Source organism: Gavialis gangeticus, unplaced genomic scaffold, assembly GCF_001723915.1.
Source record: "Gavialis gangeticus isolate Ggan-Ray unplaced genomic scaffold, GavGan_comp1, whole genome shotgun sequence".
Taxonomy (NCBI): domain Eukaryota; kingdom Metazoa; phylum Chordata; order Crocodylia; family Gavialidae; genus Gavialis; species Gavialis gangeticus.
The window spans coordinates 206,137,888-206,151,951 of NW_017729032.1; the positions used below are offsets into that span (position 1 = coordinate 206,137,888).

At 42.1% G+C, this 14,064-nt stretch overlaps 1 protein-coding gene across 2 annotated transcripts in view; it reads right to left on the bottom strand.

The window, feature by feature from the left end:
- AGPAT3 (1-acylglycerol-3-phosphate O-acyltransferase 3) overlaps positions 1-14,064 on the bottom strand; it is a 187,358-nt gene that overhangs the window by 24,088 nt on the left and 149,206 nt on the right. For both annotated transcript variants that reach the window (XM_019524624.1, XM_019524623.1), the window contains exons 2-4: positions 11,064-11,290; positions 6,178-6,347; positions 5,793-5,954 (exon numbers count right to left, since the gene is read on the bottom strand). In XM_019524624.1, the coding sequence (XP_019380169.1) occupies positions 5,793-5,954; positions 6,178-6,347; positions 11,064-11,241 (510 nt within the window). In that variant the 5' untranslated portion in view covers positions 11,242-11,290. The remainder of the gene's footprint in view (positions 1-5,792; positions 5,955-6,177; positions 6,348-11,063; positions 11,291-14,064) is intronic.

A 14,064-nucleotide genomic window follows, 5' to 3' on the forward strand; every position in this document is an offset into this window, starting at 1 on the left:
CCAGTTTCAAAAAGGCTGAAACTGGTTTAAGATAAGGCTAGTTGAATGTAGCATCAGACTTAACTGATTTGGGTCAAACCAGGTCATGAAACTTCTGTCCCAGACCCCTTCCTGGTTCAGGTTAAATCAGAACCCCCCAGCATCCCAGCATGCTTTCCAGTCCTGGCCTGGCTCCAGCAAAGGGGAATGGGGTGAGGAGTAGCGGGGGGGGGGGCGGGGAGAGGCAGGGACTGCCCCCCCAGACAAACCCTGAATGATATCTGGGAGTGGGCATTAAACCCCCTTTCCCCAGTTAACCCCCCTTCCCCCAGTACAGAGCTGCCCTGCTAAACTTAATGAAAGTTACTGCAAGCTGCAACTGTGGACTACAAATCCCAGAGGCACCTGGGAGCAGGAAGAGGAAGTTATAAGTGACCCTGCAGAGTCTTGATGCGGTGATGCTGGACTGCAAATCCCAGAGACCTTGGGGGCAGCAGGAAGAGGAAATGCCAGAGAGCCATGCTCTAGCAACCCCCCACACCCATCTGGTGTCCGTCCTCGCTCCCCCCTGGCTTCTGGCCTGAGCCACTGCAGGCATGTGGTTGCACTTCCTGAATAAAAGGTAAATGTGTGTTCAGTTGTTTCTCAGTTTAATCTTTGCATATTAGACATAGACCTGCAAAGACTGAATCAATTCAGCCTCCAGCTTTTTGATTGTCTGTACTTAGCCCTAGGGACCGTGGCTGGAGCAGCTGGAAAAATAAGAGGTCAGTGTTGACGCACAGGAGGTCCACAGGGGTGCATATGCAGCCCCTGTCAGGCCACATTCCCTGTTTAGCTGGGGCAGAGGCCAGGCGGGTGCAGCAGTGCCCCTCCCCCGTGAGTGCAGGCCAGGGAGTGGGGCCACCAGCAAAAGTGACCACGCCACTTCTGGAAGCATGATCGGCTGTCGAGGGACCCCTCCCCGCCCAGTCAGTGAGATCGGCCTCTGGGGGACCCCCCCCACCCCCGCCTAGTCACTGTCTAGTGTCAGGGTGGGGCATGTGTTCCCCCTGACTCAAGAGGCACCAGTGGCCCATGTAAGAGGCAGCACTGTGAAAGGTAGGTAGGAGTCCAGGGGCTGCACATTAACCCCTTGCAGGCTGCTGGTTGGACATCCCCGTTCTAATATACCTGCCAGCAACACATGATTTCCAAGAAATTCTGCTTTCTGCAACAAAGATGTAAACACACTGCAGATTTATCTGTGCAGATGAGAAGCAATTTTAGCCCAGGTGCTGCAAAAGCTTTGAAATACTGGTACCAAATTTAAGATCTCACAGGTCCTAAGAGGTTACTGTTGTAACTGATTATAGTTTAAAGAGAAAGACAGGAAAAAAATCCTGAAAAGTTTAAGCCAGAAACTGGCTAGTAATGTAAGTCAGAAAGGGAAATCCAAACTAACATACCCATTGCAAAGGAAATGTATTAGACATGAAGGACCAATATCGTATTCCACCTAGGTGGAACTGGGTGCCTAAGAGTGCTCTTATTCCGTGTTGCTCAAGTCCCTGACAAAAAAAATTGAATGTGCCTACTTCCATCTCTCACGAACCACAACAAGTGGGGAGCAGGAAGAGTATCTATCCATTTCTGCATTAAATGCTTCTCAGGGACTTGGGGTCAGGAACTTGGGAAGACACTAAGGTGACAGACAGATGGTACAAGATCTGGCCCTAATTACTATCTACATTAAATCTGACTGCACTCCAGGTCCCTACTAACAAAGTGCAAAACTTCTATTGCTTGCTTTATAATACCACAATGTAGGACAGACAGCTCTGCAGTTCCCCAGCCACCATACCACATTCTCTCCTACTGGAAAGGAGGCAAGAAGCAAAGCAAATCTAAGACTGGACAACAATGGATATGTGTTCTGAACTCTACAGGGGAGAACTCTGTGGATTCCTGGTCGTCTTGATGCCTGGACCCTATCTTTCTCTCATCTTCCTTTTAGTTCAGTAATAGTACCTCATTCCAAGGTGTGCAGGCACACAAGTTTCTTCAGCGTAAAAACACTATAATGACCTCTCTCTCTCTCTTTTGAAAGTTAGTAGTCAAATGTACAGAAGACAGAAACATCAAAATGAAACATGACTGTACAATCTCTGTATGACCTCCTTGTGTATATTCATTATGAAAGTGTTGCCCCAAAAATCACAGTGGCAGAACCAGGAACAGATGAACTCAGCTTTCTTGAATCTCCATTCAGTACTCTACACATTAGGTAACAACCTTTTCCTATTTAAAGTATGTATCCTTTGCAGAAAATGAAAGAGGTCCCAAACTAATAGTATCTGACTATATAATTAAAGACTATAATGCATACACAAATTGATCCACAGAAGGTTGTACAAACAACTTTAAACTTGACATTTCCAGGGTTTACTGATTTACATAAATAACCAATTTTGATCATCCAATTCAATCATGATTTAAAGTCTCCAAGTAGAAAACCTTGATTTAAATTAATTTTAATCTTGTTTTGCATTTATACTTCTAACATATTTTCTGAAAAGGGTTGATTCTCAGTGGTACAAACATTAAAACATGTTGGTTTGCAACTAGATATAGCCTTGTCACAATATTTGATGATATTTTTTGCTAACACAGAGGATACGCTAAATCTAGCCCATACACATTTATTTAAGCTATTATGTAGCTTAAAACCCCAAAACTTAAAATATAAGAATCTATCATGATTGTAACTGAGAAACCTATTTCTGATTTACTAGATGCTAAATATCTTACTATAGTTCTGTCAAGGTGATTCTGAATGAAAAGTCAAAGCTATTTAAATGTGCAAAAATATTTAATTTTTTTCATTAAAGAAAATTTCTTATAAGTTCTTGATACCAAAGGGAAAAAAAGAGTTATGTTTTGCATTCAAAACTAAATGCTTTATTAAAAAGTATTATCCATAATTAATACATTGTTTGTTATTGCTGTATTCTTCAAGATTTTAGAATTAATGTACGTCATCCTCATGTATCTAGTTTTTATTTCTAGATTGAAAGAGGAAAAAACAAGTTTTCTAATCCCATTCTGTTTAAACTTTAAATGAAGTAATAATTGATCAGAATTATCTGAATCAAGTAAAGTACATAAAATCTCTCTCTGCACCTGCAAAAGAGGTTAATTGCCAAATGTTGCTCGATAACTTCATACAACTCTGGCTCCATATTTTTATCAACAAAGTTTTACCAGTTCAATGGTTTGGTTCTTTTTAAAGTTTTGGCGAAAGCACTCTATCCAAATTCACCGATGACACAAAACTATGGGGCGAAGTAAACACACTGATGGGAAGAAACTGAATCCAGGAGGACCTGGACAGCTTAGAGAAGTGGGCAGGGAACAACAGGATGCAGTTCAATAAGGACAAGTGCAAGGTGCTGCACCTACGGAGAGGGAATCCCCAGCACACCTATAGGCTGGGGGATGACCTTCTCAGCAGCACAGCAGGGGAAAGAGATCTCGGAGTCGCTGTCGACTCTAAGATGAATACGAGCTGTCAATGTGATGAAGTAATTAGCAGAGCTAACCGCAGTTTGTCATGCGTTAGTAGGTGCATCACAAACAGGTCCAGGAAGGTGATGCTTCCCTCTATGCAGCATTGGTCAGCCCACAGCTGGAGTATTGCGTCCAGTTTTGGGCACCACAATTCAAGAGGGATGTGGACAACCTTGAGAGAGTCCAGAGGCGGGCCACTCATATGGTTAGAGGCCTGTAGGGAAGGCCCTATGAGGAAAGACTGGGGGACATAGACCTTTTCAGCCTCTGCAAGAGAAGGCTGAGGGGAGACCTTGTGGCAGTATACAAACTCACCAGGTGAGGGCAGCAGGAAACAGGAGATGCTCTGATTACCAGTGCCCCCCCCTGGAATAACTAGGAACAATGGCCACAAGCTGAAAGAGAGCAGATTTAGGTTGGGCATATAAAATAACTTCTTCATGGTTAGGGTTGCCAGAATCTGGAATAGGCTTCCAAGAGAGGTGGTGCTCTCCCCCATCTTGGGGGTTTTCAAGAAGAGACTGGACAAGCACCCGGCTGGGGTCACATGACCCCAGCACCTTTTCCTGCCATGGGCAGGGGGTTGGACTTGATGATCCATTGAGGTCCCTTCTGACCCTAGACTCTATAAATCTGTGTCTTATTTTTTCAATTTAAAATTAATTGATAATTAGATTCTAGTAAGTTTAAACTGTCATATTTTCAAATTAAAATACAAATAGGTATATTTAAAAAATAAATTAAAAGCTCATTTAAACTATTTTTTGTATTTAAATATCAATTTTTATCCACCCTTCTTTTAAATGTTCGACTTTTCAACCTGAGCCTTAGCAACTGCATCATGTGTAACCATGGTGATCCCAAAGACACCAACTGGGTAGAAACCAGGACCATTGGTTATGCAGCACAGAGCTGTACCACTTGAGTTAATGTAGTAATCAGTAGCAACAATGCCCTGTTCTCTCTGCAGGCTATCTATTAGACAGGAACAGATTGTAGACCTTCCCAGAGATTTATGCAACTATTTCTAGACAGCAAAAAAACACTGGAAAAAAGGAACTGTTATACAGTATACGACTCAAGAAGAGTATGATCTAGTGGTTACAGAGAGGACATAGCCAAGCACACAGATTTTATATAGTTGTTTTGAATGACAGTGCAGCTAAGTGGATGACATTTGTCATAGTAGAAATTTAATCAAAATTGAAAAATCTTCCAGAAGTGACCCTTTGTTGCTCCATTTGTGAAGTGAGTGATACATTCCTATATCTTAGGAGACCCTGGCCACTAGCAAGCTGTGCAGCTTACATATTTAACAAGATGAGCAGAAGAGCTCATTGTTTCCTTGTGCCTTCCAAAGAAGAGTATCTTTCCCAGATACAAGGAGGAGGAGTTAACTGCTGTTGTTGAGCCCCCATCTCTAGACCTCTAGCGCAATGTTCTACCACAGGCTTGGTATGAACCTAATGTAGTTTTAAGGGCACTTGGAATCTTGCTAAATATTTTTCCAGATTTCCTCAAAATCAAGCACAATTTTACAGATCAAAGATAATGCATCAAAGCAAAAATTTCCCATTGCAATCTACAGCCTCTCTCATTCATTTCATGCTTCCTTGTTCCTACATTGAAAACACGTCTTCCTGGCCTTAAAAAAAAATCTCTGTATTATTCTTGCATAAAACACACACCTTCCTTTCTCCAAAAATCAACCACTGGAAATTGGGATAAGCATTATAAGTAAGGCAGTTTCTGTACCTTAAGCTTCTGCCAGGGGGAGATGAAAGTACCACTGTAGATGCTCCACAGGGATCAGCCCAATGTGCAATTTTATTCAGGGCATATTGTATGTGAAAAAATATGCTACAAGTTTTTGTTTGTTTGCTTTAAGACATGTTTTGTGTTCCAAGCCAAATCAGTGAAATTAAGTCCAAATCCATGAGTCAGTCCAGAACCATAAGGGCCTCTACAACTGGCAAACATCCTCCACCCCCACTGGAGGCTTCAGATATTTCCAAAGTCTTTTGGCAGGCATCCTATGTGCTGGCCCAAACCCAGAGGCTTGGGGTTCAGATGCCCCCAAGTTTCACCTGCCCTCAGCCATGAGTGCAAGAGCAAGCTAGGGAGGTCTTTATGCTACAAGTGTAAGTCGCAGGAAAGAGTGTGCATCTTCACTCTTAAGTCTTAGGTTGACGCACAGCAGAAGCCCAGGATTCACTGTTCCACTCCCAAAATAGGATGTGCTATATGAAGGATCATACACTTACCCACATGTATTCAGGATAGTCAGACAAACGTTTTAGTCCCTCAATAACTGTATCTCTGTCTTCTTCCCATTTTCTTTTGCAGAAAACTATCTCAAGGAAGTACCATGTCCAGCCAATCAGGGGAACGTATAACAGTTCTCTCTTAGCAAGAACTTTGGAACTCTGTAAGAAACGCCCCCCAAAGATAACACTTGATTATTTATATATTAGACTCAAATAAAAGCACTACCTTGAGATTTTCAAAAGTAGTCAGCATTAGGTCTGATTCAGTACCTGAAGAAAATGGAACTGCTTCTGAAAAATCACCCCATAAAGAAAAATGCGCACGAGTTCAAAACCAATTTACACACCTGGTGGTTAAAGGACATTTCACAGAATTACTCACCCCTAACACTCCAAAGCGTTCAGTCATAGTCCAGCCACACAAGAAGTCTATTTCAAAGTTGTGATTCAAGATGATGATGACATGCTCTTTTCCAAATTTATCCACTGTGGCCTGGTCTGAGAATAAAGTACATTCGGTGCCTGACCACCATTCCAGCAACATTACTAACTCTGAAGGGGACAAGAAAGACGTTACAGTACATGTCAGGTGTTGTGATGTACCTCAAGATTTACTACTCTTTCTCTGCTGTGATCTCATGCCATGTGCCCTGGATCATAATATTTATTAACTTTTTAATTCAGCCCAATGAATTATAGGTAAATAGATTAAATATGATCCTAGATGGATGTACACTAAATTACGAGCATGTATATTTATACCATCACCTTTACGCAGAATTTGGGCCACAGGATAACTGCTTTATTGATAAAGGATCTGGAACCAGCTTCCAAGGGAAGTGGTGCTGGCTCCTACCTTGGGGTCTTTAAAAGGAGGCTTGATAACTACCTAGCTGGGGTCATGTGAGCTTAAACTTAGTAGGAGTCATATAAGCCCAGTATTCATTCCTGCACAGGGCAGGGGGTTGGACGTGATGATCTGCTAAGGTCCCCTCCAACCCTACATTTATGAATCTATGATAATGAACACAAATTTAAAACACTTAATTTAGCCAATGAATATTACTGCTCTATATAAAAGCCCATTGGATCTCACCAAAAATTCCAACCAAACAAGTATTTATTCCCCAAGGCAGCCAGAAATGTATCCTTATAGGGCTGGACACTGAACAAATTTACCTTCTATCCCTTTCTAGATACTACTTTTACTATATTTCTTGTACTTAATTAAACTCTACTCTTAAAAATTTTCCCATTATTTAAAACAAAAAAGGGGAAAAAAAGAGCGAGAGAGAGACTGAACCTGCGCTCTCTGCTAATGAGCAGAAGAAAAAAAAATCTACTGAGCCAGCTATGGAGGAACTGATACAACATCACTCCCCACAGTTTGCTCTGAAATATTGGTGGCATTTTTTCCAGAGATTTTTTGTTAAAAAGTTCAGTTTGAGAAATGAGGTGGGAAGCAGGCTGTCCTTTACAAGCGCATAGATACAAAATGTGAGTACATCAGGGGGTGGGCTTCTGTTTGCTTATTTTTGTGTTGGCAGTTTAATAAAATATTTAGTATTTAGTTCTTTAGTATCGTACTTGTGCCATTAATGCTACAATCAGCCTAATCTCCTAAGGTTTTGCTTGCTCTTTATAACGATCCATTACATATTTTGCACACTTTATACAGAAAGCTGCCACCATGCCTGTGCACCAATATTTTGCTTTAACAAAAGCTTCTTGCCACCCCGAGTGCTGATTCAGAGGGGCACCAAATAGCCACCTCTGTGCTACTTCCACTACTTGTGCTGGGGGACCTTACTACAATGCAACCGCCATGGCCTGCATGAAAAGGGAGGCATTCCTCCCCCCAGCCACCAACCCCCTCACCAGCCCACCTGCATCAAAAGTTAAAAGTTATATCTACCTCTTGCTCTAAAGCAGTATGTTCTCAAACATCACAAGCTGCATGCCCCTTTTAATGTGTTTTATTGCTGTGCCTGACCCTCAGGGTTCAGCGTTATGGATAATCAGAAAGTAACGCTGCATCACTGTTCCCACTGTAACCTCTTCAACCACCTAAGAATTATTATAAAACTGTTCTTCATTTTGTTTTTCTTTCTCCCTTTCCTTCCATTTATACTTGCCATTTCCCTTGGTCTGTTATCCCACTACTTCTTTCCACATATTCTCCAAAAGTCTGTCACAAAACCCAACAGGTGCACATACCTCAACTTGAGAAATACTGGCCCAGAACACAGAGGATATTAATTTCAAGACACTAAGGGCGCCTGTAGACATGCTGGGAGGCTGCTCCAATGCACTTTAATTGCAGCGTGTCAGAGCAGACTCGATTAATCAAGTGTGCAAATTGGCACACTCCACCCAGCCACAGCGTCTTGTGTACCAGCATCCCTACACGATGCTGGCAGTGGAGGCAATTTTGAAGCACAGGGATGCTGATACATGAGATGCTGTGGTGTTTTAATAAGAGCGGCTCTCGGAGACACTCCACTTAAAGTCACAGGTGCCCCCCAAGCACGTGTAAAAATGCCCTGAGATTTTAAGAGATTATTTTTCTACAACAGGGCTAAGCTAAACCCATTGCACTATTAAAAAGCATGACTCACTTGAAGAGAGTTGACATGGGAAAGCTGTAATACAGATTGCTCCTTGTGAATTAAATGTGTCATGAAGTGTTTTCTTGGTATAGGGAGTCTTAACGGACACCTTCAGTACCACTTGCCAACACAATGGGGATTTTCAGAGGTACCACACTTATAATTACAGTAAGGAGACTCTAGCCTCCTGAAATTATGTATGTTTGTGAATGATTCCCATCACAATTAATCTTCCAAAAGGACAAATACCACAGCTAGCAACATTTGGTAAAAAAAAAAGATAACTGTTACATCGGTGACAAAAACCCACCAAAATAAGAAAAATAAATAAATTTTCAGCTGACCCTTTTCTATATTCACTGCAAAAGCAACCAAGAGCTAGGACAGTGATGGACTTAACTCTAACCAATGGTTGTACTCAGAAAGTGATTCTGTACACATGATGCTATGGTCTTATGTACTTAGTGCCTCAGTAATAATGCAAGTTGTTCTTTTCTCATGTAAAAGTAGTTTTTCTCCTAGACACTGACCTAGCAAAGTAAAAATGGGACTTTGGAGCCAACAGCTGGGCTCTTCCTGCTTCATCACCATTGTCAATTATCTGGAACCGCCTGAACTACATCATATCTTGTATGTGATAGTTTCTTTGATGACCTGTCTCATCCACATGGCATACTACTCACTATGGACAAATATAGCAATACTAAGTACAGATCAAAAGACCAAAAGAAGAGTTATAACAAAAGCAAAAAGGTGCGTGGGTGGGGTGGCTTTGTTAACGTTGCTTAAAAAGAAAACACAACACAGGCTTTGAGATGAAATCATGCATGAAAAATAAGAGCCTTAGGCTCTGGACAGACAAGCCTGTTTACACCAGTGTACCTTAAATTGATTTTGTACACCCACATAAATTACACCAGGATCTGGAATGGCTAGCTACACAGCCACCCTGCGGGGGATACACTTGGAAGGCTGTTATAACAGACGCTTGCCAATATGTGGTAGGTGTACAGGCACTAGTCTGTTTGCCTTAGGCAAATGGCTACCTGCCGGAAAAGGTGCAAACAGATGATGGTGCACTAGAGTAATTTACAACAATTACAGAAAGCAACCTGATCCTTTTCTGAGTAATTCTGTTCTGGACAGGGAAACATTACTCCAGTATTAGTCTTTGCATAGTCTGTCTGCTCCTCTTTTATATCAATATAAAGGTCAATTATAACAAAGCAAACGTTGTAACTGTCCAGGGCTTAAATGGTATACTTCTCAGTGACCACAACTAAGGATCTAGAATGAAATTTGAGCTATAACTCCACTACCAAAATGCTTTACTACAATATTCTTTATTTATATAGTTAACAACACTTGCACTGCTACATTATAAGATTATAGTTTCTTTCATTACATAAATCACAATTAAAGCAAACATTCTGTCAAGCTTTTCACTACAGTCCATTAGCACTGTGCAGACTGAGATAACATTTACATTATAAACTTAGTTATTCATTGCTTAAATTTCTCACTCATTTTAATTCAAGTAGGCTACAAACTAAGATGCAAGATGTTATCACCTTTATTCAGCTGCTGTGTGTCTTTTTGAGCAATAATAGCATATGGTCTATAGATTCAGTAGAGATTTTTTTAAAAAAGAAATCTGCTTCTGTGTTAGACAATGGATAATACTCCATGCACCATATTAAACTGCACAAAACAACAACCTGAACAGATAAAGCTGCTGTCATGAGTCACAAGTCAGCTGTATTCCCAGCAAAGTCAGTCAGATAACTTGTATGAACAGAGGCTTGGAGGCCTGAGCTCTGGCATATTAAAAAGGGACACAGTAAAATGTACAAAACAAAACAAAAAGCCCTGAGGCAATTTTGAAATATCCTCCTCTGAACATTAAAATATTTTCCCCTAACAATTTGCTTCCCCCAACACACACACACACATACACCCTCCCTTTGAAATATCCTCCTCTGAACATTAAAATATTTTCCCCTAACAATTTGCTTCCCCCAACACCCCCCCCCTTTGATTTGGTTTTCCTTTCAAATCTTAGGAAGCAGGCTGACAAAGGGAAGACACTGAGAGGTACAGGAATAACAAGTAAGTGACTTTCAGATTAGCTGCTGAGTTGCATATGCAGATTTTAGATCCTTCAGGATATTTTTATTTATAATGTTTTGAGTGCATGGTTTTTAAATGGCTGATGAAGTAGGTGCCTAGAGATGAATCTAGGAGCCTACAGTTAGACACTCATTTTGGAAGTATTATCCCACATTGAACAGCCTGAGTGAGTGAAGAGACCTTGGATGCAGGAGCAGGGATCAATAAAGTAGTCTAAAATTAAGAAAAGGGAGTTTAAGGGAGGGTTTTGAAGGAGGAGAGCAAAGTAGCACCATTCACAAAGGGCAAAAGCAGAGAAAGTCTGTATCCTTTAATGATGCATTAATATAGATTACCATTGAAATACAAGAGGTAATTTCCCACAAGACAGTACAACAGAGACTGTGAACAGCTTGATCTAGTTGTCCCTTTAAATAACAGTCACAGGAACATGACTATTTTCTAATATTTCAAGAACATTGCTCCCAATTTACAAAATCCCTTTATCTCTTTCTCTCTCTCTCTCTCATCCCCAACAGTGAATACTCACGGCTCCAAAGCGAGTAGGAGAGACGACAGTTTACTCTGCGATAAAACTGCTTGTTTATTGGCCAGAGGACTAGTGTGCATAGCTGGATGAAGTTAATGATCAATCCGCTCACAACAAAGACGAACCCAATGAGGAGATGAACTATAAACTGGGTCTTCAGAAATGCAATTAAGCCCATGATAACCACTTAGTAGCGCTTGCAGGGTCCTTCACTCAGAATAACAGTCCTGAAAGAGAGGAGGAAACAAGAAAAAGAAAAATCTAGTTGAAACTAAAATGATGAGACTGGAAAAGAATGCTAGACTTATTTTCTCCATTTAGATAGTAGCAGTAGCCAGCAAGGAAACTATTAACGTATTATAAGTTTCCATGCAGATTTCATTCAGGCCTCTTTTTGCAGTGGGGTAATTGTTATGTGGCCTATGGTACCCCCCATTTCTGAGCCTCAGAAATGGTGTTATTAATGTCCTGTAGCTTCTGGGGAAATGCTATTCTGTTTTGCTGATGATCACTTATACAAAAAAATAAACTCCATTCAGGAAACAGGCTGCACTATTAACATCCCCAACATTGCTTACTCCATATCTGTGAGCTGGAATAGTAGCTGTCACCAAATAAGGTGGGGATCTGTGCAAGTGTGGGTTCACAGATGCCTCTCTAGCCTGCCCTCAATCTTTTCCTCTGCAGTAGCCCATTCAGAACAACCACAAAAATCATTCCTTGCTGCCAAAGGCAGATAGAAATATTCAAAGCAAGGCCTCCATGTTTTCTCAGGTGCTCTGGCCCAGACACAGAACAGGTTCTCCATACCGCAGCAAATTTCACTCTGGAAGAACAATGTTGAACACACTGAAAGCAGACTAAGTCAAGCAGACTAGGTCTATCAGACTAAACATAGAAAGGGAATGTTTGCTGAGTAATCAAGTGCAGGGCACTGAACTATGTGACCTTAAGGTCCTTTCCAAACCATGACTCTCTGATTCCTAAATTCAGGCAGTTCATTTCTCATTTTTCCCAAAAGGTAAAAGTGTTACCATGATTTTATCATATTGTGTAAGGTTTGTTATAAAGATCAATTCTGTAGACAATTACATTCAGAAAGTCACTTATGTTTGAGGTTAGGGGCAGAAGTTACACATAACCTGGTTTAAGTGATCAGAAACTGGTTTAAAACCTGTAACAGAACAGAAGCTCAATGCACATGAACCAATTTCAAAGTGACTGAAACTGATTTAAGATGAACCTGGTTGAATGTAGTATCAGATTTAACTGATTTGGGTCAAATTGGTTTATGAAACTCCTGCCCCAGATGCCTTCCTGGTTTAAGTTAAATCACAGTCCTCCAGCATCCCAGCATTTTGCAGCCCTGGGCTGGGATGTCTGCTCTGGAGAGCAGGGCTGGCCCCACCCCACTGCTCCCCAGCTGGGCCAGTGAGGGCTGGCTGACAAGGGGATGAGGGGGAAGGGGAACAAGCCCAGCTGGGGCTGCAGCCCAGTGTGCAGGGGTGGGGACTGCCTCCCTCTTGGCTAACCCCAGCTGGGGTCTGGGGCCAGGGAGTGGGGTTAAACACCCCTTCCCCTGCTCAAACTTACTGCTGGCTGCGACTATGGACTACAAATCCCAGAGGCACCTGGAAACAGGAAGAGGAAGTAATGAGCAACCCTGTAGAATCCTCCTGCTATAAGTCTGGACAGCAAATCCCAGAGACCTCAGAGGGCAGCAGGAAGAGGAAGTGAACACATAGTAAGAGAGCTGTGCTCTAGCACCCCCAGCTTCTGGCCTCAGCCACCGCAGGCATGTGGCTGCATTTCCTGAGTCAAAGGTAGATGTCTGTTCACTTCTGTTTTGATTTAATTTGTCCAATTTAGACTAACCTGCAAAGACTGATTGATTCAGCCTCAGGCTTTCTGACTGTTTGTACTTAGCCTGAATGTTTGGACAACCGAAGCCTCAATTATTAAAAGTAATGTACACTTCCAAGATGTAAGGAGGCAGGTTAGAAGATCTGGTGCAGTGGCTGTTAACCTTTTTAGATGCAAGGTATCCCTGGACAGACTCAAGGCTCATGCTTGGAAAATGCAAGCTCTTAGTTTTCATTCAAATTTTTACTATGGAAAAATAGTAGAGCAGTTCTTTTCTCACAAAGAACTCACAAAGGCCCCAACTGGTCAGAATGTTTTGACACCATGGATTCCTATTTGAAATCTCTGGGTTTATCTTGTGAATCATATTTGCATGTCCCACAGTGCTAACATTAAACAGTACCTTTCAGCACCCTTGAAAGGATCTCAAGGCTCCTCAGGGTGCCACAATACCCTGGTTGAGAATAACTGCTCTACTAAGTTCCCAATGAACAAAATGTATGTGCAAATTCTAAGAACTGAAATATCTGAGGTCCTGGAGGGGAGGGGAGCCAGGTGTCCAAGAAGAGTGGTTGCTCCTTAAGGAGATAATCCTCCAAGCCCAAAGGGAGGTAAACCCAACAAGGATCAAAGGGAACAGGAGGGCACATAAGCCCTCATGGCTCACCCAAAGCATCCGGGAATGTCTCCTAGCAAAAAGGGAGGCATACACCCAATAGAAGGCAGGGGCCATCATCAGGGAGGACTATACTGTAGTTGCTCAGGGATGCAGGGGGGCAGTCAGGAAGGCCAAGGTGGAGATGGAACTGGGACTAGCTACCCGGATCAAGGACAACAAGAAGTCCTTTTTTAAATACATAGGGAGCAAAAAGAAGGTTCCGGTTAATGTGGGGCCCCTGCAGGACACACTAGGAAATTTGGTTGTCACACCAGATGACAAAGCCAACATATTTAATGATTTCTTTGCCTCCATTTTCCTAAGCAGGGACCAGAACAGCCATCCCCCCGCTGGGTCCACCTCACACCCCAGGGGAGGCTCACCTAGGCCAAGGGTTAGTGAGGAACTAGTTAGGGAACTTCTGGAGGGACTGGATGTATTCAAGTCAGCTAGTCCAGATGATCTCCACCCCAGAGTACT